The 25,040-nt window shown below is 50.7% G+C and overlaps 1 protein-coding gene across 5 annotated transcripts; it reads right to left on the bottom strand.

Moving 5' to 3' along the window:
• Positions 1–1,070: 1,070 nt before the first annotated feature.
• Arap3 (ArfGAP with RhoGAP domain, ankyrin repeat and PH domain 3) lies at positions 1,071–25,040 on the bottom strand. Of its 5 annotated transcripts, none has more exons than XM_063232254.1 (33): positions 24,957–25,040; positions 22,725–23,265; positions 22,532–22,605; positions 22,326–22,437; positions 18,913–19,116; positions 18,703–18,772; positions 18,310–18,430; positions 18,031–18,215; positions 17,846–17,952; positions 17,408–17,607; positions 17,225–17,310; positions 16,701–16,883; positions 16,458–16,566; positions 15,721–15,831; positions 15,202–15,349; positions 15,012–15,114; positions 12,726–12,945; positions 11,783–11,846; positions 11,396–11,559; positions 8,968–9,180; positions 8,606–8,711; positions 7,477–7,624; positions 7,141–7,209; positions 6,070–6,144; positions 5,859–5,973; positions 4,008–4,136; positions 3,800–3,933; positions 3,498–3,580; positions 3,366–3,401; positions 3,184–3,247; positions 2,937–3,074; positions 2,668–2,757; positions 1,071–2,209 (listed from the first exon to the last, which is right to left on the bottom strand). In XM_063232254.1, exons 2-33 carry the CDS (start codon positions 23,246–23,248, stop codon positions 1,739–1,741), a joined length of 4,656 nt encoding a protein of 1,551 aa, XP_063088324.1. In that variant the 5' UTR covers positions 23,249–23,265; positions 24,957–25,040; the 3' UTR covers positions 1,071–1,738. The 5 variants fall into 5 exon arrangements, with proteins under 5 accessions (XP_063088324.1, XP_012996448.1, XP_063088323.1 ...); XM_013140994.2 differs by having other exon boundaries at positions 2,668–2,706; positions 16,431–16,566; XM_063232253.1 differs by having other exon boundaries at positions 16,431–16,566.

Genomic DNA, 25,040 nt, shown 5'->3' on the forward strand with positions numbered 1-25,040 from the left:
TCGGTACCAGGGATCCAACTCACAACCGCCTGCTTGCAAGGCAGGTGCTTATGCTGCTGAGCTAAATCCCCAGCCCCTAGTACTCAGATTTTTAAATCAACCCCTTCAACCCGATCTTCCTCAGGTAATATGTTAAGTGGTAGCACACTCCTTACAGTTAGGAAAGTCAAAATCCAGGAGTTGATGTGCCCTTTCATCTACCCACATATTCCATCCATCAGCAAGTCCTACAGGTTCTATTAAAAGCAAAAACAAACATAAAACCCGAAACCTAAAACATGCTCCTATTGATCCACCTTCTCCAGTTTCCAAGACCACCACTCTAGCCCAAGTCTCCATGATCAGTGTTTGGTCTAATATCTGGTCTCCTTGCTTTCACGTTTCCTCCCACAGCACACTTTACACAGCAGCCAATAATTGATTTCTTTTTATTTTTGAAAGGGAAGTAAGATCTCATCCTTCTCTTGCTTAAAATGCAGTTGCTTCAAAATAAAATCCAAATGCCTGAAATCCAAGTAGAACCCATGACCTACAGGCTGTGACAGGCCCCTGCTGACCTTCCCATTCCCCGGTACTCTTCTCCTACTTGTCACTTACAGGGTCCTCTTTACTGTCCCCCAACAAGCTAACTCCCTTCCCACTGCACAGTATTTGTGCTTTCTTTTTTTTTTTTTTTTTCCTTTTTATCAGTACCGGGGATCGAACTCACACCTGCCTGCTTGTAAGGCAGGCGCTTATGCTGCTGAGCTAAATCCCCAGCCCCTATTTGTGCTCTCTCTGAAGCTCCTTTTCCCAGCACCCCATCTGTCTGGACTCTTGCCCTTGTTTTGGCTCCACACAGAGACCTTCCGTCCCCATCCATCCACCCAGTGTACAGGCTGTCTGCTGTCATTCAAGTTCATCACTTGATTTAGTTTCTTCACAGCACTAAATTCACTTGTTCCTATGTTTGTGTATTTCCTATTTTTTTGTTTCCCCTTTATAGGGGGGCTTCATGAGAACAGGAACTTCATTTGGATGATACTTGAAACATTTGTTGAAAGAATGAATAAAGCAATGGTAGCCAATGGTTAATAAACAGTGACCCACTCTCTTTTTTATTTTTTGGCTCTCCTTACCCCAGTTCTGAAGCCCAATCAATTCCCCCATCCCAGGGCTTCAATGTAGTCCTGAAAAGTAGGGAGTAGGATATGATAGCCTTGAACATCATCCAGGTCTCTGGTTGCAAACTTGTTTTTCTCTAATGCAAGTAAAACCATCCTTTTATTGCAAACTTGTCACATAACTTTTTTTTTTTTTTTTTGTCTTTTTCTTTTTTTTATCGGTACCAGGGATCGAACTCACGACTGCCTGCTTGCAAGGCAGGCGCTTATGCTGCTGAGCTAAACCCCCAGCCCCGACTCCTCACATAACTCTTACATATCAGATACATAAAGCAAGAGTTGCCCTTGTTGAGAGAAAACATGTGGGGTTTACATCCAAGAAACACAGTTTGGTGTTTACTCCTTATTTCAGTGACTTCATGATACAGATAAATGGGCTGAGGCCACCCAGAGGAGCTATGACCTCCCTGACAGCCATGGCTTCTGGGGCCCTCAGACCAGTGCTTCTTCCATAGCTCCACACTGGAGTCTAAAGTCTTTCCAGCAACAGCAAAGGAAGATCCCAGCAGTGTCTGCCATGGTGATAACCTAGGTCCGCCTCTGGATTCCTACCCCCGTGGCTGCTGGTCCCAGAGTCAAGTCAGAGGCTGGCTGGAAGGCAGACCGGAAGTGCAGGGGGCTTGCGGGGGGAAGCCAGGTGTCTGTGTTGCAAGACCATTGGGGCTGGATGACTGGGAAGGGTTTTCTGAACATACAGTGGTCTCTCCCTTCCTCAGAATGAGGTTGTTGAGTTCCTGGAGCAGCTGTTCCTCCAGAGACCCCTGTGCCTGGGGACTGCTTTTTGAAGGGGGGCCTGAAGGGGGCTCAGGTGGCCTCTCCTCCCAGCCTAGGGTGCTTGTCTTGGAGAGAAGGGGTTCATCAAAGGACCTCTGGCTGGGGAGGGGGCTTTCTGTCTTGGCCGTCCATTCCTGTGTGGTTGAGAAGGATGTGGAGATTTCCTTGGCGAGCTCCAGGAAGTCCCCTACCTCCTCATACACCGGCTCCTCATACACAGGGTCCTCCAGCTCCTCTTGTTCTTTCACAGACCCCTGGGGTGATTTCATCGGCTGTACAGGAATGGGGTGGCAGGGGACAGGCATAGTTACTGGATTATTAATCACTAACATTTATTGAGCTCTTCCTCTAGGCCAGACGCTGCAAAATCCTTGGCATGTATGATATCAGAATAACCTTATGCAGTGAGTTTGCTGCAAAAAAAAATCGAACTGGGTTGCAGAGGGGTTAAGTTGCCCAAGATCACACAATGAGGGAGTGAAATTACAGGGCTTGCACCCAGGTGTGTCTTGGCTCCAGCCTGCATTCACTTAACCAGTTTCCTTGTATTTCTGATTCCATGACCACTTTCTCCTTTCCGCATGGCAGCCTACCATCCCTCATTTTCCTCATTCTTTCTGACCTTCTCCCCCCTGCACACCCTAATGGCCTGCATCAGGACAGACACAAAGAGCATATCCAGGACTCAGGCGGCACAGAGGAACACAGGACGGGCAGGCACAATACTCACAAAGAACATGGACAGGGTCCTCCGGTTGTGTAGTCGGCGCTGGGCACATGTAGGATGGCGAGGAAAGGAGGGAAAAACATACAGTGAGGCCTGGCAACAGGAGGTGGGGGTGAAGAGCGGGGGCACAGAGAAGGTGGACAGGAAGGTCACTGTGAGCAGAGGGAGCACCACAACGACAGTCACACTACTCCCTCCTGGAGTTTGACAAGGGTGAGGACACGGACCAGGTGGGGGATAAAGCTGGTTGGGGCGCAGTGGGGGAGTCTCACCAGGGTCTGATTGGCAGAGAGGAGGGTGGCTCCACTGTCATCTCCACGGATGGGCAGCAAGGGCATAGTGCCAAACTTCTGACGGGCGAGGTCAGAGGAGGAACGGCGTCTTAAAACCACTGGCTGGTGGTCATCATGCTAGTAAGAGATTGAGAGGTTGGCACCAGTGGGCTTGGGAGGTAGTGAGGGGTACAGCTGGGCCCCAGAGAGATCCAAGACCCAAGCCTCAGCCTTGTCCTTCCCTCACCTGAGCTTTAAGGATGCTGGTAGTCCAATCCCACATCTCATCCTCATCATTGCAAGCCAAGTAGCTGCAGGTGATGAGAATGGAATCAGTGGTGAAAAGGGGTCACAGCTCTAGAGAAGAAGGAATGTGAGAAAGGCAGGGTACTAGGCTGGGCCAGAGGAGCCAGGCTAGGCGGTACTCACAGTAGCATCTTCTCCAGCATCAATGTGAAGCCCCACCTGAGATGCAAAGGGGACCAGTGATGGGGTGACCATAAACGGCCAGAGGGATGATGGCAGGAAGGCCCTAGAATACAGGCTGGGAAGAAAACTCACGGCGTTGGAGGCTTTAACTTCTTGCGGATTCCTAGGTAGACTTTGGCACTCTCCAGAGGCCACTCCCGTTCTGGTTTAGAGCTCTGAGAACATGAACAGAGGCAACAAGATTGAGAGGGGAGAGAGGGCTAGTGAGGCCGAGAAGCTCTGGAAGCATCTGGGAATGTGATCACAAGGCAGCAGGCAAGGTCCAGGAAGCTGAAGGTTAGTGAGAGCACGTGAGGCCAAGTCAGAGACGGGTACCCTGCGGCTCCTGCCACACGGCTTCTCTGAATCCCCCTCCTCCAGCCCGAAGGCCTCACCCGCTTCTCTTTGAGCAGCAGCAGACAGCGGTTCCGCAGCAGAAAGAACCTCTCCTGGAAGCGGTTTCCCAGCAAGCGGGGCGGCTCTTCCCGACATCGCAGCAGCCCCACGCGAGGGCTCTCCCGCCGCACACCTAGGCACAGGCAGACAGTGCTGGGGGAGGGCTTAGGGGAGCCTGGAGGGAGTGCTGGGGTAAGGAAAGCTCACCTGTGAAAAGGCAGCCAGCCTGGGCCAGGGAGACCTTCTTCAGGAGCAGAGAGGCTGAGCAGGGCTCTGAAAGCTGGCACCACTGCAAGGCCTGCTCTAAGACTCTTTCTTTGGGGTGCAGTGGCCTCTCTGAAAAGGCAAGGTGGGGACAGTGTCAATCAGAATATCCACTCAAAGCTTGGAGTGCTCAGCTCATCTCCTAAAAGTCATGCATCTATGCAGCTATTCAACTATCCAGCTTCAGGCATTCACTTTAGCACCAGCTCTACGCCAGGCGCTGTACTGGCCCATGGGTGCGGCAGTGAGCGGGATAGATGGCACATGTCTTCACAAAGCCACAGCCTAGAGGGGAAGCGCCCACCAACAGGTAGACAAGTAAAACAGTTATAAACCAGTAATGGCTTTGAAAGAAACAGCGGAGAGTGGAGCCAGGGATTTAGCTCAGCGGCATAAGCACCTGCCTGGCAAGCGCGAGGTCGGGAGTTCAATCCCCGGTACCAAAAAAAAAAAAAAAGAAAAAGAAACCACAGAGAGTTAACAGGAGAACAATTGAGATAGGCTAGCCAGGCAAGGCCTTTCAGAAGTTGCATTTAGAGATGAGACTCAGTGATCTTCAGGATTAGGAGGAGAAAGCCATGCTAATATCATGCAATATCTCACATGGGAAAATATAAACATAAAGGCCTTGAGCCTTGGAGAAGGAAACAACCAATGTGGCTGCAGCAAAGAGGACAAATTAGAGAATGGGTGACATTAAGAAATGAGGTCTGAGAAATAAGCAGGGGCCAGGCATTCAGGGTCTATGTGTCAGGATAAAGACTGGAATTTTAAGTTCAATGGGAAACCACTGATCAGTTTTAATCAGAGGAATGGCATGGTCTGATTTACACTTGGAACACTCATCTGGCGCTATGCAGAAAAGCATAGGGGGCCAAGAAAACACTAACCGACTATTCCCTTTCTGGGGCCAAGTACATAGACAGAGATAGAGATACACAAATATATAGATTTTTTGAGACAGGGTCTCAAAATTTTGCAAGCAAGACAGGGTCTTGCTTGGTAATTCAGGCTGGACTTGACCTCACTATGTAGCCCAGGTTGGCCTCAAACTCATGGCATTGCCTCAACCTTCCGAGTTATAGGATAACAGACATGCATCATCAAGCATAACTCTGGGGTTACATATTTTATTGGTTAATTTTGGGAGGCTGAAAGGGTATGGTGACTTCAACTAGAGATGCAGTAACAGAGATGGACAGAGGTATAGATTTGAATAGAACTAAGAAGACCAGTTGGTATGTTGGGTGTAAAGCTTACAAAACTGGATAAATTGCAGGGCCATTTACAAGTGGGGGGGAGCACAAAAATAGCTTGAGTTTTTTGTTAGGGAAAGGGTCTAGGAATCAAGATTGGTCTTACATATTTTAAGTTTGAGATATTCATGAGAAACGGAGGTATCAAGTCGGTAGTTGGATACATGAATCTGGAGCCAGAGCAGAGGTCTGGGCCAGAGATAACAAATATAGGTGTCAGCTTATTAGTGGCATTTAAAACCATGGGGGACTGGAGCACACCCAAGGAGAACTATAGATAGAGAAGAAGAGACGGCCCAAGGGCCCTCTAACCCTTGGAGTCTTAGCAAAGAGTGAAGAGAAGCCTCCTTGAAGGTAGCAGAGAAGTCACTGAGAGAAGAGGAATGAGGAATGTGTGGGTCCACTATTTGCAAGTCCCCTCACATGGATGAGTGGATGATAGGGCGTCCACTGTATTTGGTAGCATGGAAATCATTAATGATCTGGACCACACAACCACAAAACACACACATACATACACATACAAGGTCTTACTCACCAAGCTCCCCATGCTCGAGGACCTCAAACATCACCCACAGGTCTGTCCCTGCTGCTGTCCCTCGCATCTCCAGTACCTGGTTAGTCACCTCCTCAGCAGTCAGTGTTGGAGACACCTAAGATCCACACAAGAGCAGAAGACCCAGCTGGTCGAGCTTTACTCCTGTCCCCCGGCAGCCCCTTCTCTCCTCCTCAGTCTCCTCCCCACTGACCTTCAGGGTGACGCAGCTGTCCGGGACCTGCTGCTCTATATAAACCTCCATGATTAGGTCTCCAGCCTGGGACAGCTGAGGGAGGGATAAAGGAGGACACAAGAGGATGTGAAAACTCTGAGGTGAGAGGATTCCTCACGGAGCCTCCTACACACCAACCTCCACAAAGGTCTCCCCCAACCTTCACCCCAATACCACTAGGGCTTGTCACAGGGAAAACTCCAGGAGTGGGTGCTACCCAAGGCCGTGTTTGAGATGACAGGTTCCCAGAAAGACTTCCTGGCTTCCAACTCTGCCATTCACTACAGCATCCCCTTGACTAAGTGACTCTAAGCCTCCGTTCTTTATTGAAATAAAGTGAAACTATCTACTCCAAGGAGTTGCAGGATGCAAAAATCAGACTGGAAGTCCTGAGCTGACACTTGCCATTGTAGGTGTTATTCTCATCCAGTCTGACTTGGCTTTGTTTTTTCTTTTCTTTTTTTTAGGTACTAAGAACTGAACTCAAGGCCTTTACACTGACCTACGTTCCCAACCCTTTTTATTTTTTACTTTAAGACAGGGTCTCATTAAGTTGCTAAATTGTCCAGGTGACACTTGCACTTTCCATCCTAGTGCCTCCATCTCCCAGAGTGCTGGGTGTGTAACTACACTGGTGTGACTTTACCAACAGTTCCTTGAATCTTTTACACTCAGAAGTAAGGTGCAACAGCCACCATTTTTATAATGAAGAATGGCCTGGTGCGGTGGTACATGTCTGTAATGATGCACTGCGAGTTCAAAGCCAGTCTGGGCTACACAGTGAGTTCGAGGCCAGCTTGTACTACATAGCAAGACCCTGTCTCACACACACACACAAAAGTGGGGGGGGGGGGGGATAATGAAAAATGCTTGTGGTAGAATGAATGAAGCAAACCCTAAACAAATTAACTGCTCAACACGTCCCTCCTTCTCCTGTCTCCCAAAGAGCTGAGGGTCTGTGTGCAGAAGGACAGGCTGAAAAGGAAACTTTAGCTTCCCATCCTGATGTCCCCTATTCCCACGCAGGAGCCTAAGGTCAGGGCAGATTACCTGCACATCCTTCCAGGTGGTGATAAGATTGACCTCCAAGTCAATCTGAGCTACCTGGTCAGAATCAATCTGTGAAAGAGCCAAAAGTTGATGGGGGCTGCTGGGAAAGGAAGGCAGCAGGGAAAACCTCCAGGCTAAGGAGGACCTGGATAGAACAAGGGTGGGAGGTCCAATGAGCTAAAAGCTTATGGGGTGTGGAGAAGCAGAGTGACATTATAAGAGAAAAAGGCCAGGACTCTGGGAGTGGTTGCTGGGCTGGGCAAGGGCTTGTTGGGTCTCTGAGTCCCACCGGAGCAGGAGACAGAGGTTACAGGTCAGGGCCCAGGAAAGCCTTACATCAAAGACCGAGACGTAGCCATCAATGAGCTCCTGCAGCACCCGCACCTCATGCTCCCCCCGTCCATCTGTCTGAAACACACTGGGTGCAAACAGCAGGGCCAGGTTCCGGGTGCACATTTGGTTCAGGGCTGCACACTTCTGCACCCTGTAGAGAGGTATCAGGGTCACAAGGAATGCAGTTTGTATTCCCTCCTTGGCCAATACATACACTAATTCTGCACTCTTTAAGCCCATACACTATGGTAAGCCCTAGGCTAAGCACTTGGGATACAATAGTAAGACACAAACAGCTGAAGTTTTGGAGAATAGCGGAGCCAGTGAGGCAGGGGTGATTGGAAATCCAGTAGATGCCAGAAAACTTTTTCTTTTTTTGGTACTGGGGATCGAACTCATGACCTCATGCTTGCCAGGCAGACACCTGTGCTGCTGAGCTAAACCCCCAGCCTGGTGCCAGCAAACTTTTTATGTAAAGGGAACACACTAAATATTTTAGCCTCTCAAGCCACATAGAATATATACAAAGGGATAGATGTGGCTTTATACTTTATGTGCAATACTTTATTTACCAACACAGACAGTAGCCTGTAGTTGGCCAACCTCTGTAATTTGTATAACCAGAACAATATGGCCATGGATTCACTCTGATTCACTCAAAGGTCTCTCTCGCTGACAGACTGATAAAGTCTGTATCTTGCTCATCTTTGTATTTCTTATATCTAACCCTTACCTGACACAATAATAAAACAGGAAAATACTGATGGCTAACAGTTTCTAAAGACTTACTATATATATGTCAGAGGCTGTACTTAGAACTTTGCATGGATTATCTCCTTTAACTGTCAGCCTGTGAAGTGGGTATTATTCATTACATCATCTTTCTTTTAGAATCAAGGAAGTTGAGAATCAAAGAGAACAAATAACTCATTCAAAATCACACTGTTAGGCTGATGGAGCCAAATTAAAGGCTAGGTCTGCCTGACCCCAAAATCCATTCTCTGAACCTTTCTGCTATGACAGCTTCACTTATCAGCTGTCTGTGGGGTAAATGAATAAATGAATGGCATTGTGGAGTTGGCTGAGGTGGTGAAAGGTCCAGGAGGAGCCTGCCGAGGCCTGGCATACTAACCGATACAGATGCCCAATGAGGGTGGCCAGTGTGCGGCGGTTGACCTGAGGCAGGCAGCCAATGACTTCTTTGTATTTCTCTAGGCGCTGGTTCTTCTGGGGTAGCTCTGGTGATAGAATGGAGGAGGGTGGAAGGGGATCTAAGAAGGGAGAGCAAGGGGCTGGAATGCAGGAAGGGACTTCTAGAGACACAAACGTAGGCTGAGTGTATCTCAGTCCTGTCCCCAACCCGCCAGGCGTATCTACCAGAGTGGCGAAGTTTAGAGAAGGAAGCTGTATACTCCCACAAAAGAGCCTCGTGGGTTCAGGCAGGGGAGGTGGAAATCCCCAGTTGGGCCTTGGATCACAGGGATGTGGGAATACCGGCAGCCTCCCTCCAGCGAGGCAGCAACCGAGCAGAGGTCACAGGGTCATCCAGCTCTCGGAAGAAGCGTTTCAGTGTGTCAGTGACATCCTCCACAAAGTGCTCCCCTGGCCGAAGCTTCACCGACCGTGCATCCCGCCGGAACTCAGCCAGGAGTTTCAGGCTGCGGGCCCGAGCACCCCCTTTCCGATACACCCCTTCCAGCTGGAGCCCTGGAAACAGCCAGCAGTGTCTACCTTCACCCTTGGGTAAAGACAGCACCACCCACCCAGCAGGCAGTTGTGGCCCTCCTCCATATTATAAGTGGCTATGGGAAGAGGGGGTCACGGAGGAAGAATCCTGTGCTTCTGTGGTCTCGATTCTCAGCTCCCTACAGAAGTCTTCCTTCTCAGTTCTTTTGTGACTTCACAAACATGCACCACATCCCCATCACACCTTCCTCTTACTATCTTTATATTCACTGATAAATTGAAACATTGTTTTCCGGTACTATGGGTTGAATCCAGGGCCTTCACACAGAGTTACATCCTCAGCACTTTTTAAAAAATGTTTAATGTTGAGACAGTCTTGCTAAGTTGCTAAACTGCTCCAGCTGGGCTCAAATTTGCAGTCCTCCTGCCTCAGCCTCCCAGAGTACTAGAATAACAGATATATACCACTTCACCATATATATTTTTAAGTGGTGTTCTGAAATCAGATTATGGTTGATCTGTATTATCCACAGACTCTGTATTTCAGCATTTACCTGTTCACTAAATTTTTCTTAACCAGGTTTACCTGTAACACTAAAACCAGAAAATTGTCCCTCGCTATCCAGGGGGATATTTTATCATCTCTGCAAAATAGCAAAATCTACTACTACAATAACAATGGTATAGAAATAGTTATCATACCTGGTTATAAAATGATGGTAAGAAAAAGTCTGTACATGTTTGGTACAGATTCAGAATTTTCAAATACTTTCTGCCTTCTGTTGACTGAATAGGCGGATGCAGATGCATAGATACAGAGGACCAACCATACCTCGGTGCTCCCACAGTCATGTGTGAAGGGGACACTGAGGCCATCTGCCCTCTACATGTTCTAAGCTAAGGTCTCGGATGGTATAAAAAACGTCCTTTTACAATGTATTCAGACATTTTGCTGCTTTTCATGTCACTGTTTAAAACTGGCCCCCAAGTATACCGCTGAAATGCCGCCTGGTATTCCAAAGTGCGAGCATACTGTGATTACCTCATGGGAAACATCATGTGTGTAGCTAAGCCAAGCACAGTTACGTCACTCCCGGTGTGGAGTTCAATGTAACGCATCAGCTATATATGTTTCAGAAGGTGTTTTTATACAGAAAAATATACAAAACAAGGTTTCGTATTGATTGGCTGATGTCCATGCAGTCACCAGAAGTTCAGAGGAACCTAAACCTGTATCTCCCTTGGGGCAATGATTCAGTATTCACTAATTAAGTGTTTGCAGTGGCTTCACAGAACTTAACGCCTGCAAATAATGCCAGCTGATTATATTTGTTTTCTTATTACCTGTCTCTCCCACTTAGTCTGTGTGCTTTGTGGGGCTTCCCCTGTTCACTGCCAAGTCTGGCACATGGCAGCAGCTCAACAAATTTCTGTCGAAGGAACGCGGTGGAGCGGAGACACCGCAGGAGGGGTATGACCGCCCACACTTTCTCCAAGCCTCGCTGGGCCTTGGATTGAGTCCCTTTGAACACAGGGTGGCTAAGAAGAGGAGGGGGGCAGTGAGAGAGTGCAGGAAGTCACTGAGTAGGCCATGTGCGTGCGTGCATGCGTATGAGACTGAACACAGGGTCCTTAGTTTTCCGTGAATTTTTCTTCTCAAAAGTCCAACCTCCTAAAGTGTATTCACAGGGGAGGTAAGATTTGTCTTTGGACCTTACTTAAACTGGAGAACACAACAGAGGTCAAAACCCCACAAAGAATTCTGAGGATCACTTGCCCAGCTGACTTTTTGGGCCTATTAAATCGCTCACCCAGATTAATTCTGCTCAGATCTTCAGGGATCTTGCTGCCTGCACAGCTAGGCTCTTGCTTCAGTGCTGCCCTCTCCCGGTCCTCCGGGGCTCTGCATCCCTAGTCACACAGCGTGCTGCTGCCACCCACTGCGCCCAGGCCCCAGAGCCAGCTGCCTCTGAACGCCTATTACCTGCCCGGCCCTGCGCCAACGGCTGCCATGCATCACCTCACTGTTATGAATTGCCTAGAAATTAAGGACTGTGAATCTCACTTTACAGGTGAAGGAACTGAGGCTCAGAAAAACTTTGCTAGAATCAGATGGCCAGTTGGTGTTAGTATCTGGAAGCAAAGGTCTTTCAGGTAACTCCCCCGAGCTCTTATTGAACCTTTGCTCTCCACTCCTTCCCCCTCACTGGCTCAGTGTCAACCAGTGGCTACTCACCATGCTGGGTGACAAAACTGATGCAGGCATCCACGATGATGGGAATGTCACCTCGGCTCATCTGCTGCTCCTGCAGCCCTGTGCCTCCCCCTCCGGCAGCCCCCTTGATGGCTGTGTTCCACGCTGAGAAGTCCAGCCGACCCTCTCCCTGCAGATACAGGGTTCTGGGACCCGAAGAGGCCCGTGTCAGAGCCAGCTCAAGGGTCCGCTCACTGAGAGGCTCCTAAACCACCAGCAGGGGGCAGCAACATCCAACCCAGATGTTCCTAACCGAGGGAAGCAATTTGAGGAAGGAAGCACCATCCTGACTCAACGAGGTGGAGACAGTGGGCTGGGCTCCAGAAAGCGGGGTAGGGGCCCAGGGACAAACACAGGAGCAACATTTACCTTCCGGTGTCCACCAGGACCAAGTGCTCCTTTTTGTCTGGAGTGCCAGCTGCAGAGACCACACCTGGGAGGAGAATCATTGGAAATTACCATTCTTGGTATCTTTAGCATAGTGACAACTATTTATTACATGCTTAACGTCCAGAGGGGTAAGACTAAGAGCTCCATTAAATCCTTTACGTTAAACCGGGCATGGTGGTGCATGCTTCCAATTCCAGCCCTCGGGAGGCTGAGGAAGGACAACTGCCACAGGTTCTTGAGCGCCGGGCCGGCATGAGCTACATAATGAGTTCAAGGCCAGTCTGAACTACGTAGGGAGACACTGTCCCTAAATATATACATACATATCCTAAGAGTTAGGTCCTGTTATCTTCATTCATAGCACAGGTGATACTGCTGCTGTTATAGCTCAGAGAGTTTATGTCACTTGCCTCACATTGTTTGCTATAAAATAATAAAGCAGAGCTTGAATACCCATTTCTTGTCTCCAAAGTCCTAAAACATTATTCTATCTCCTTTCTCTTTTAGCAGTAAAGACAGCAGAGGATACACAGATCCCTCTCCCAGTTCCCAGAGCGAGTGACTCCAAATAGTAACAATAGTATTTATATAACCTTTATTGAGTACTTACAAGATGCATTCTGCAAGGCTCTGTGAACAAGTGTTTATATGGATTACCTTATTGGAACTTCACTGTGATCCTCTTAAGAAGGTTTTATTATTGTGCCCATTTTAAACATGAGGAAACTAAGGCACAGAGAAATTAAGTAACTTATCCAAGGGTGCAAAACCAGGAAGTGTTGGAGGTAAGGTCTCAATACGTAGTTTAACTTCAGAGTCTGTGCCTAAAGCCACTCCATTCTACTGTTTCCCATCATAACTCTCAAATTAAAAAAAGGCCCATTCCCACCCACCCTTAAATCTTGTCCCCACCCCTGCTCACTGATCTCTTGCAGCCGCCGTAAATGCACCATGTCCTCAGAGGCTGGTGGCCCAGGGCCCGGTGCTGGACACAGAAACAGATGGTCACCACGAAGCAGGCCAAACGCTGACAGCCAGTCATCAGGGGCCAGGGTTGTGTGGGACGGGGAACGCAGCCACAGGCGGCCCAGCCGCTGCAGCCCAGGCCCCAGCAGCTGGTGACAGCTCAGCGGGGAGAACCACTGTGGAGACAGGGGAGAAGAGGGTGGGGTGAGTCAAGGGTGAGGGAGAGAAATGAGTGAGCAGATGGGGAAAAGCCAAGGAGACATGAAGAGAAAGCAAAAAGGACGATGGTAGGATGGGGAGAGGGCGAAGGGGGAGCCATGAAATGGGTGGAGATCGATGGGGAGAACTTGAGTTTAATTCACTTCAGCCAACACAGAGAAGTCCCTGTGTGGTACCCCTGAGCCCTTAACTGAGATGCAGGGATAAGAAAGATGAGTAGCCAAAATGCTCTGCCTGGAAAGTGATGCTGCCTTGGACAATCCCGCCTGCCCGGGGACTTGCTCCCCACAGAGCAGGTAGTGTTTGAGGCTCACTTAAAGCAGTGCTTCTCAGACTAACTGTGATAAAGGACCAGGGCCTCTCTCTCCCTCTTTCTTTCTTTCTTTCTTTCTTTCTTTTGAACCTTTTGCTTCTTTCTTTTTTTAAAATTCCAACTTTCCGGGGCTGGAAATTTAGCTCAGCAGCATAAGCACCTGCCTTGCAAGCAGGCGGTCGTGAGTTCGATCCCTGTGAGTTCGATCCCTGGTACCGATAAAAATGAAAAAAGACAAAAAAAAAAAAAAAAAAAAAAAAAAAAAAACAACAAAAAAACCCCACAAAATTCCAACTTTCCACTAATCGATACTTTTGTTAAAAACAGTAAAAATGAATTGCCAAAAAAATTGACACGAAAAGAACAGAGACATGTAAGCCTTTAACTTGTATAATTAGATTCAACACATGAAATTACTCTGCCAAACTGTGATAAAACATTTGAGATGCTTGCTCTCAAATTCTTGCTTTTCCTGTCATGGACCATGACAGATAATCTGGGGACCAGCATGGTGTGACAGTCTTCACATTGCACTCTGGACAGCCCTGCTTTAAAGGATGAGATAGACTTCTGGGAAGTGTAGGTCAGAGAAGAGGAGACCCAGACCTGGCCGAGGAGGCCACAACAGAGTCCCAAATGAACATGGAGACTGTTAGCGTGAGGAGTCACAGGAGGGCTGGCAGGTGCGGTTGGGAGCCTGAGGAGTTGGACATTTCCCACAGAAGAGTGTCAGCAGCTACAAAGGTGGGCCGGGGAGGCCAGAAGGTGGACCTTAGGCTTTGGAGATGAGGCATCCCTGGTGAGCTTCATGAGGGTCGCAGCTAGGAGACTCCAGGCAGAGGAAGGTGATTAAGGGGTTAAGGAGTAACTGCGGGCTGCACACGACTTTCTTAGAAGCTGTCAGGCAGGGAAAGAAGGTACCAGGGTGAAAAGTTGAAGGCAGAGCAGAATTTAAGGAAAAGCCATTTTAGGATGGGAAAGATTGTCGTCATCATCATCATCACCACCACTATTATTATTTCAACACCCACGTGTGGAGGACTTGCTGTGTGAGGCCTCACATGCCACTTAATCCTCATCCGTAGGGGCTGAGTCTTTCACACCCACTCTGCAGACATGAAAAACTCCCACAGTGCAGCGTTGTGGGACTCAAATCCCAGGATGTCTGACTCCGGAGCCTGAGCCTTTAATTCTGAGAATTGAGTCCAGGATAAAGAGATTGGTTTGTCTAGGAAGAGAAAAGCTGGGGCACAGGAAAGTGGCTTTGGGTCAGGGTTTGCTGCAGAACTGGAGGGCAGAGGTAAGGTAACAGGTGTCAGGGGCGGCTTCTTAGGCGTCAGGGGCAGCTTCTCTCTGGGAAGAGGTTGGGGCACAGTGAGAAATGGGCACGAACTTTGCAGACAGAGGCTTGGCTTTTAGTTCTGTGTTCTGCTATGCCTAGCTCTTTGATTAAGTGACTGCATAACCTCTAACACTTAGTTTTTTATGTATAAAATATTAACGATATCTCTAAGGGTTGCTGTGGAAATTAAATGAGATATTAAAAGGGCAGCGTTCAAGACAGGGCCTGGAACAGAATAAATGCTCAGTCAATTTCAGCTGTTTATCAAGGGAAGTGGTGGGAGCAGCCATGGGAATATGAGACGCAGGGTGGCAGCAGGTGGGGACAGGTAGTCCATGGGCTGCTGGTAGGAGTCTCAGCTACCTCACCTTGCCCACAGCACTGATCCAGGCCTCCAGGCTATCTGCTCCCTCTGTGCAAAAATGTTGGATCCTCCCTCCAGTGAGGATGAGCTCAAAGGAAAAAGGGAACCTGCAGAGGAGGCGAGGAAGGGAGGAGAATGAGGGTCCACTGGGCACTGTCAGGCGAGAGACTGGGAAGAGCAGGAAAGGCTGTTACCTGTCAAGGTCGCTTTGGTCAATGGGTGGGGGGCTCACACCCAGACACACAACATCCTGGGGCTGGATGAGGCTGACGGGTTCGGGGCTGCTTTCTGATGCAGACATTTCCAGGGCTGCTCCCAAAACGCACCACAGCCGAGGAGGAGCTAAGTGGAAGAGAGATGGTATGGTTGAGGGGCAGCAAATCTAAGTACCCACTGTCCCATTCCGTCCACTGGATAGTATTATTGGATACCCTGATCTTGTGAGAGGGGTATTATACTCAGTCCTACTTTGCAGATAGGGGAGCAGAGGTTCAGTTTGAGTAGCTTCTCTGCGCCAGATGGTCTGACCTCGGAGAAAAGGCTTGTAACTGTCATTCAGTGCTGCCACCTGTCACATCGCTCTTCCACCTCTCGCACACTGGAACGCCTCAGCACAAGGCTCCACTGTCCCACCCTGGCCCGGTCATCCCTGGTGCTGTACAGTGCATGCCCACTTTCTTCCCACCACGTCCCATCCCTTGGCAATCTCTCACCATCTCGGCCCCTCCGAGGGGGTGGGGGTCCAGCCTTGTTGCTGATGGGACCGCAGTACAGGAAGCCGCTGTAGGTGGCAGGCACCACCACCTCATTGTACACACCAGGGTCTGCAAGGGGAAAAGGTGGTTGGGCGAAGTTAATGCAGTGGAAATCCAATGACAGAAGACCCTCGCCCGAATTCTACTGGCAGGTGGCAAAGTAAAACCTAGTGGGACAAGTGCCCTCACTACCCAGATTGGACAAGGGTGGCAGGGGGTGAGGAGACAGGAAACTTCTAGCCCGGTGCTTGTCCATTATCCTTCCCCACCAGTCAGCCAAGGCAGTCAATTCTGGGTGGAGCCCTCAGAGCACGTGGCATCCTGTGACCAAGACCTGACCAATGGGGATTGGCATCATGAAGGTGACCATTCCTTTGGACAGGTGATCAGACTGTCCTGAGGTGGCTGAGACCTGATCTATGGGTTGACCGTGTCAGGAAGGGAACACAACCAGAACCTGCTGTATCCCGACTCACCCTGATCACCTCAGACGCCACAGTTGTCTGGTGACCTTGGGAAATAGACTCTGGGGGATCTGAGAGGTTGGGGAACATGTTGAGCTACTGGGACCAATGGATAATGGGTTAATTGGGGCCCCCTGGAAAAACCAAAGCAAGGATTAGGGCAGAGAATCTAGGTGGGGAGAGAGGGAGACATGGAGGAATAACCTGGGGGTAGAAGGCTGGGCAAGCTACCATCGAGGGCTGAGGGGGACCAGGGCTCCTCGACCTCAGAGGCCTCCACGTAGAGGAGCTGGGTCATGTTCTTCAGCAGGTTGGGTCCTGCCACAGCTGCACACAGTGCCTGCAGGGAGGGAAGAGCCTCTGTTGCCCCAAGCCCAACTGGAGAGCTCTGATTACCAAAACCTTTTCCCACTACCCATTCTATTTAGAGACTGCTTGTCCCTCCCTCCACCATCCCCAAACTGTCTCTCCTACCTGGAGAAGCTGGTTATGATCTGGATACTGAGAGTGGGGCTTCCGAAAAAGACCCAGCCGGTACTTTCGGGAGATGAATTCTCCCCGGGAGCCAGGGGTGGAGTCTGGATGCAGCCCCTCACCTGGGGGTAGGGCTGCTGCCCAGAAGCGGTTGGCACGATCATTGCCCAGGACAATGAACAACTGTAGGATGCCAATGGGCAAAGACAAGTGATCAGAGCTCAGAGATTTCCAGACATCCCCATACTAATCCTGTCCTCCAAGCTGCTCCCCACCCTTTTTTGTCTTTTTCTTTTCAATATTTGATTGAACTTAGGACCTTCACACTAATTACATCCCCATTCCTTTTGTAAAAAAAAATATATATATATTCTTAATTCTACAAGATTCTTGCTAAATTACTAAATTGTGCAGGCTGGGCTTGAATTATGATTCTTCTGCCACAGCCTTTGGGGTGCCGGGATTACAGGTATGTACTGCCGTGCCCAGCTGACCTTCTCCTGGATGCGCCCCTTCCTCCTCACCTGCACTATCTCATTACTCCAGACACTCGTGTCCAGCTTCAGGCTCTGTACCTTGGAGATCCCAGAACCCAGGGCCCGGTGCTGACCTGTTGGGGGTAACGGACGTGCAGCATTGGTACCCAGAACCTTGCTGGCCCGGGTCTCTGCCCTGTCCCCATTTGGGATTGGGACTCCAGCCCTCACCTGCACACTGCTTGCAGATGACCACCCCCAGGTTGACAGCAGCCCAGTCTGGGCGGGAGGCTCCGCAGTCTGCACAGTGCCGGTTTGCCCGATTTGACCAGATCTTCTCAGCCACCTCGTAGTCAGACAGGGTCTCGGTTACTGCTTCCTGCAGAGCGGTCGCCCAGCTCTGCCGAGCCCCCCCAGACTCTGCTGTGAAGCTGAGGGGTGGACAGCCAGTCCGTGGGCATGGACCTCCCCCCATGTCCCATCCCTGTGACCATTCCTGTAGGAGCTGCCAAAGGCCACATGTGGGCCAGCCCAGGCCCTCTGGACAGCTTAACCCTGGCCCACTGGACTCCCTTCAGGGCATGTCCACTGACAGCCTGTTGAAGTGGCCTCCAGCCTTTGCACCCTTGTCCCTCTCCCCACCTTGCCTCCCGTAAGTCCAGGCCCCACCTGAAGCAGCGATGGGGTGTGAGCAGGTCGAAGCTTCGGCTCTTAGTCTCCCGGACACTGCAGCCTTGCAGTTCGATGAAGCAGATCCCGATACCCAAAGAGAAGGCCTGGTGGAGTCGGAGGTGTGCTCTGTGAGGTGCCAGAATGGGCCAGGCCGGCTCCTCAGCCCTCCCTGCCCTCCTTACCTGCTCACTCTTGTACAGGGCCAGCTCTCCAGGGTTCAAGGCAGCAAACACCTTAGCCTTGTGTCCACGTAGCTCTAGCATGCCAGTAAGGAGGGGTCGGGGCGGATGGGGTGGCCGTGGGTGGCCCAGGAGGCGCTGCTCCTTCAGGCAGGATTGCAATGTGGAGCACCACATGTCCCGCTGAGCTGGAGGGGAACAGGAAGCGGTCAGCGAGCCGCGGGCTCACACAGCCCGTGTTCACCTGCCCTGCCACAGCGAGCCCCACCTGCCCTGACTCACCCTCACTCTCTGTGCGGAACACGAACACTCTCTGGACCGTGATGACCTGGAACTTATTGTCCTTGCTGCTGCGGGTCATCTCAATAGCAGTCAGGGGGATCACACCCTTGGGGAAGGGGTCCTGGAGAAAGAGGGAGCACGTGACCACTGGAGACAGGGAACTGAGCCCCTTGCACTGAGTCCTTGGTCTACCACCAGCTTTCATGAGATTTGAACTCAATCCACAAACAGTTATTACAGGTGCTAAGTCAGATACCTTGAATAATGACCACAGCAGGTGGTGGCCATCTCTCTACCAAGGGCTTTCCTCCTGCCACCCCTGCCACCCCTGAACCTTTCTCAGCCCTCCCTCTCCTACTTTCTAGTCTCCCCATAGCATCTCCAGTCCCCCACCTTGTCACTGCCAAAGTACATCAGACTCCTTCCATTGAACTGCACAAAGCGTCTCTGGAAGACATAGTTTCTGAAAAAGGAAAAAGCCAAGATCAGTTAGTCCTTGGGGTTGCATGGGGTAGGGAGATCATAAGGCCTGGAAGCACCCGGGACCTGCTGTCCCCCATCTCTCAGCCCCCCTCTTCCTCCTCCCATTTCCAGCAGCCTCACCCCTGAGGCGAGAGTTTGTCTAGCCAGCCACTGAGCAGGGGCATGGGGCGGTCTGCAGTAGAGGAGAAGCTGGCGTAGGGTGAAATGAGGTCATCACTGGTCTCCTCTGTGTCCAAGGTGGGTAGTGAGAGGATGGAGTCCCCAGGTAGCTCAAGGCTGGCATAGCCAGCATCTTCCCGTGCCTCCAGATCCTGCCTGCTGAGCCTTGTGGGAGCCAGGACACGGACAGACACAGATTAGACCCAGTATCCTGGACACATCTTTCTAATTTCCCTTCCCCACCCAGAGCACCGTTAGACTGCTCAGCAGATATAAGATCTGCTTTTCAAATAGGGAATAGAAAGGTTGGGAGCCCCAAGGATTATCATGAGCTTCTTCCCAGAGCATTCTTGGAGTTTGTTTGCTTGAACTTGAATTTTAATGGGAAAATTTTAGTTCCTCTTTTCTGACCTTAGCATTACTTGAGTGGAAAAACCAGAGAAAGACTCAGTAGATGGCTTCCTGCCATAGCTGCTTACAGCTAATGAACCTGTCTTATTCTTTCCATCAAGCTCTTGACCTTCTCTCCTTGACCAAGGTTCCATAAGCTCTTGCTGGGGGATACACATTGCCTAACTGGTCACCTTCTTTTATTCCTGTCTTCCTTTCCACAATCCTTTGTCCCATAGCCACTAATGCTCTTTTTAAAAATGCAAATAAGATCCTTTAACTCTCCTGCATGCAACCCTCAATAACACCCCATTTGCACTTAGCTAAACCCACATTCCGTACCATGGGCTGTAAAGACTTCAGCGCAAGATCCACAGCCCATGAGACCCACGACCCACGGCCCACAGGTACTCCCTGACCCCCTGTTGTAACCTCCTCACCCTTTCTTGCTACAGCCCTGTCTCACTCTCCTTCCTTCTTCAGTCTGCCCATTCTGTTCCCTCTGCCTGTAGCACACACTTCCTTCCCTGCGCCTTTTTTTCTCATCATCCAGGTCTCTGTTTATGTCATGTTCTTAGAGAGGATTTCCTTAACCTCCCTGAATAAAGTCCTCTGTTATTTCAGTGGTTCTCAACCTCAATAGCACAACAACACTTAAACTTCTAAAAACAGCAGCACATGGGCTTCATAACAGACACTTAAATTTGAATTTCTGGGAGTGGCGCCCAGGCACCTGCAGTTTTAAAAATTCTCTAGGCTCTGGAACAGCTAAGGTTGAGAACCACACCTCTGCCTGATTTGTTTCCGATTTCGCTGAGCAGTTAAAGCAATCAGACAAGAACCCCCACGGGTTCCCCGTGCCATGTCTACCCAGCTTCATGCACACACTCAGCCTTCCTCCTGTGATGGAGATAAACACCTCTTCCTCAAGCCAGACCCTCCCCTGTGCGCCTATTTCTCACACCTACAAAGACATCACTCCACACTTTCTTTCTCTTCCTACATAGCTAATTGTCCCTCCCCACCAGGTTGCCCTCATTCACTTGTAAATGTACATGACTTTACAGCCTATAAAAAAAAATCCGCTTGGCTCCACTTCCTCTTGTCAACAATCATTCCAACTCTGCAAAAACTCAGTGTTCTCCATGCATCTCTAACTCCTCTCCTTTCGCTCTCTTGGAAACTCACTCTGATCAGGCTTTCACTCCACTACTCCAAGACTGCCCTTGTCAAGGTCCCACACTTTCCACACTACCAGTTCCAGAAGCCAATTCCCCTGAGGGCAGCACATCTGGCCTCTCCTTCCTCCTCTTGCACTTTCTTCCTTTAGCTCTTAGGATGTCACATTCTCCTGGTTTTCTTTTTCCTTCACTAGCTTCTTCTTTCTTGGTCCTTTTACGGATTCTTCCTCTTCTCCCTGACCTCTCCATATGAGAAGTTATCAGGCTCTGACCTTGGTTCTTGCCTCGGCCATTCCCAGTTAGGTACTAGGATCTGAATCTCCAGACTCAACTGGAATAGCCAATGGCCTACTGATCAGCTCTTTCTGAATGTACAATACACACCTCCAAATCAATACATTCAAAAGAACTCCTGATCTAACCTCCACCCCCCGTCTACCTCACGCACAGTCTTGTTTCAGATCATGACAACTCCATGAACTTTCAATTGTTCAAAACAGTGCTGTCTGTTAGAAACCAATGAAAACCAATATGTAATTTTAAACTTTCTAGAAATGACATTAAAAAATTAAAATAAATAGGTGCAATTAATTTTTGTAGGAAATTTTATTTAACCCAATATATCTAAATGTCAACATTTTTGCATAAAAGTTACCAAGATCATTTATATCCGTATCCATTATACTCATCCAGTATGTTTGGGTTGTTGTTACTAAGTCTTCAGAATCTTGTAGGTGTTTTACACATATAGCACATCTCAATAGAGACTGACCACATTTCATATGCTTAGAAGTCACTCGTGGTTAGTGGTTGCAGGTGGAGGCCAGCACAGGCTCAGACTTCACAGAGTCAGTTCTCAACTGCTGCTTTCTTTTCACGCCCCAAGTTAATTCAACACTTTAGCTCATATGTAGCCACTTCTCACCATCTCAACTCCCATCTCTCATCTAGATTACTGCAGGACTTCCTCACTGATCTCTCTGGTCCCTCCTACACACCCTTCCCAACACAGCAACCAGAGGGAGCCTTTCAAGAAAGTTAACGACCCTCTAAGGGCTCCCCATTTCACTTAGAGTAACAGTGGAAGTTCCCATAGGGCACAACCCAAGAGGGCCCCTTTTTAACCACTCTGACATTATCTCTCCCACTCCACACAGCCCACCCATCTGTGCCAGCCAGGCTGCTGCCCCCTGTGTGCCTCCCTGCCTCACCCTAGGCCTTCCTTGAGTCCTCTATTCTGCCCACTCCTCCTGCCTGGGATAGTTTTTCCCTAAAAATCTGCATGGCTAACTCGTTCAAGGTTTTGCTCAAATATCATCTTCTTAATGTCCCAATAACCCTTAATGAAAAACTGCAACTCCCTTAGCTCTTACCCTGCTCTTAATTTTTCCATAGTACCTGTATCACTTAATACACTACAGTATCCTATATAACTTACTACGTCTATTAACTATCTCCCCCACAAGGGCAGGGACTGCTATGTATGCAGATCTATCCTAAGCATCAACATCTGGCATGAAACAGTTACTCAGCAAGTATCTGCTGAATGAAAGAAGAAATAGTTCTTGTAGATTTCAATTACATATTTGTTTTCTATTTGTTTTGTGTCCTACCTACCCGGATGGTCACTCCTTGCCTGGGGCAGCACTGGGTCTGTTATAGTCATCCTGTACCTTCAGTGCTTGGCTGGTATGCAGTAGACACTCAGTGCATATTCAACAATTTGTACACATGGTCCCTGCCAACTCAACTGCTCCCCAAGCTGCCTTTTGTGGCCCCATCAGGGCCCTACTGAGCACTTACCTGTGTTCAGCCCTGTCCTGACAGACACCTCTGCTCTCTCTTCTGTCAGTAGTGCCTGAGCCCCCCACAGGCTGGACACCATAGTACAGGCAACCAGGATCCATGATGTGCACTGGCAGGGGCAGAGGGCAAGGAGGGAGGAAAGAGATCAGGTCTGAAGTGGCGGCAGGCATGATCCCTCTCTGAGCCCAGGATAACCCACATACCTGTGCCTGTTGTGGGCCTTGGGGTAGGGGTGGGGGCAGGGGTAGGAGCAGCTGTCTGGGAGCTGTCTGGACCCCTGAAGAGGAAGGTGTATTGGTTACTGAGGGAGAGAGGAGAAAGAACTCCCCTCATGCCTGTTTCCCCAATCCCCCTTCCATCCCAACATCAGATCCCTAGGGAACCAATCCTACTCACTTGTCCTGAGCTGCCTGTGCCCCGCCTCTTAAGTCCAGGCCAAAGTAGATGGCATTGGGCATCATCTCAATGGTATTTGAGGTCGACAGCTGCTCAGAGGAAGATGTAGGAAGAAGAGGTGGACTGGAACTGGACTTTGAGCTTCTGGACACTTCTGGTGCCCAGAAGGTTGGGCTCATCGCAGGCCTCTGGGGGGTAGTAGGGCCACCAAGCCCACTAAACACTGTCCTGGGCTTGGGTATGGGCTTGGAGGGCTGGGGTTGGGGTTCTGGGCTGGGGGTTGGTTCCATGGTACTATCCGACTTGAGATCCAGGGAGTCCTCCACAGTGCCTGCCTGCAGCAGGCGCAGAATGCGTTTCCGGTGCCCTGTGGCGCTGATGCCCAACTGCCTCAGTTCCTCGTGGCCCAGGCCTTGGGCTGCACCTGCTGTAGCCAGGCCATGCTGCCGGAACGTGTCTGCATACTGCTCCAGATGTACCTTGGCCAGCCACACAGTGATGTCCAGGTCCTGAGGAGCAGCCATGGGGGCTCAGGCCATTGCTGGGGGAGGGGGAGGGGGAGGGAGGGCTCAGGCTGAGATTCCCCCTCCCTGCCACAGAGTCTGAGGCCTGGACAGAGTGCACCAGCCTCCAGTATTCCTCCAAAGGAAACGACCACAGGCCTGTGATCTAGAGGCAGAGCCTTCCAAGAGTATTAGAGAAAGAACCTTCTGGTTACAAGACAGTCTCTTGTGCAGCTGAGAAAAGCCCAGGGAGGGGGAAGGGGCTTGCCCAAGGTTCACAGCAAGTGGTGCTACTGTGCCCCCAAGTGCCAACCATCCTTGGGTGTGGGTCAAAACTCTGCCCCCCAGCCAGGGCTGGGGATTTAGCTTAGTGGCACAAGTGCTTGCCTGGCAAGTGCAAGGTCATGAGTTCGATCCCCAGTACCAAAAAAAAAAAAAAAAAACAACCACTCTGCCCCTGTCTACTGCATATTCAACTGAGTAAGCTTGGGGTGAGGTGATAGCACCCTGCTGAGCAGGGAGGAGTGAGAAGCTGGGGAGGCAGGGCCACTGATGTAGTGAGATCCAGCTGTGGTCTAAGGAGGGGAAAGGGGCAGGCTACCATGCAGAAGACACCACTCCCACCCGTTTCCAGAGCCAAGCCGAGGTCCAGGCTGGACATCTCAATCCCGGTCATTTCCAGTGCCCCCTCCCCTTCCACCTATTGTCTCTTCTCAGACTTCCTTCCTGTCCCTTTAGCCTGGCCACCCCCACATCCTGCCTGCTTTGGCCAAGCTGCTCAGAGGGCCCTAACCAGTCCCAGTGCGTGGGGTCGGGGCCTGAACAGACGCCACTTAGGGAATAGGGGTGGGTGGAGAACTGGGCCAGAGAAATGAAGGATCAGAGGCCGGGGCAGACCAGGGTTTTTCTCCATTCTCCACTCACCCACCCAGCTATGTGTGCATGTGTGTGCCCCCATACACACAGCCTGAGCTCCCCGTGTGTTCCTTTTCTGAGTCCACCCTGCCCATGCCGTTGGGCTCAGGTCTCTAAGATTCTGTCCCATTGGGCAGCCTGGTTTATTCCTTTGACCTACCTCTATCTCCCCTGAGTTTTATCTCTGCCTTGTCCTTGTCCCTGTCCCTGTCCCTATCGCGGTCTTATCTTCATTTCTACCTCTAAATCTGCCTTTGTCCCTCTCCTTGTCCCCCTTTATCCTGCTCTCTGTCGCCTCGATGTTCAGCTCCAGGTCTCCGTGCTGTCTGTGTCTCTGACCACCTCTGACCCGGGTTTTGTGGCTCTGCCTCTGCCTGCACTGCTCTCCCCGAGTTGCTCTCTGCCTCGCTGCTCTCCTGCGGGGTCCCTGAATGTCCCAGCATCAGTTCTGGCCTCCCTGTTCCCTCTCTCTGGCTGGGCCCTATCCCCAAGCCAGAGCCATGGTGCTGAGCTTCGGCCGGCGGAGTCAGGGCTCAGTTTCCCTCACCCGGTGCCTGCCTGCGAGCCGAGCCTGAGGTGCTGGCGGGACTGGAGGGGGTGGGGTGTGGCGGGACGGGCGGGGCAGCTCTGGCATCAGCGAGGGAGGGGGCAGCGAGGGAGGGGGCACAGACAGAGGGAAGGGCCGGTCGCGGAGGAAGGGGAGCGGGGCAGGGGGAGGCCGCCCACGCGGAAGGGCTCCAGGCGCCCACGGAGGCCCCAGAGGGGGTGCCGGGGTGGAGTCTGGGGGCAGGGGCCTGGGGCGCGGGGTCCTCACCTCGCTGCGCGGCCGCGGTGCTCCCGGTGCCTGCCGGCGCCCGCTCCCTCTCCGGCCGCGCCGGCCCCGCCCCCGCCCCGCCCC

The sequence above is a fragment of the Cavia porcellus genome, unplaced genomic scaffold (genome assembly GCF_034190915.1).
Source record: "Cavia porcellus strain 051 isolate PalLab524CR breed Dunkin Hartley unplaced genomic scaffold, mCavPor4.1 scaffold_21, whole genome shotgun sequence".
Classification (NCBI taxonomy): domain Eukaryota; kingdom Metazoa; phylum Chordata; class Mammalia; order Rodentia; family Caviidae; genus Cavia; species Cavia porcellus.

What these genes read in the sequence shown, in the direction of transcription:
- Arap3 (XM_063232253.1), bottom strand. Translation starts at nt 23,248, where the DNA reads ATGGCTGCTCCTCAGGACCTGGACATCACTGTGTGGCTGGCCAAGGTA. An exon ending in TGTACTTTGGCAGTGACAAG is followed by an intron (nt 18,431 to 18,702) that starts GTGGGGGACTGG and finishes CTCTTTCTCCAG; the next exon opens with GACCCCTTCCCCAAGGGTGT. An exon ending in ACACCCCATCGCTGCTTCAG is followed by an intron (nt 17,608 to 17,845) that starts GTGGGGCCTGGA and finishes TCCACCCCTCAG; the next exon opens with CTTCACAGCAGAGTCTGGGG.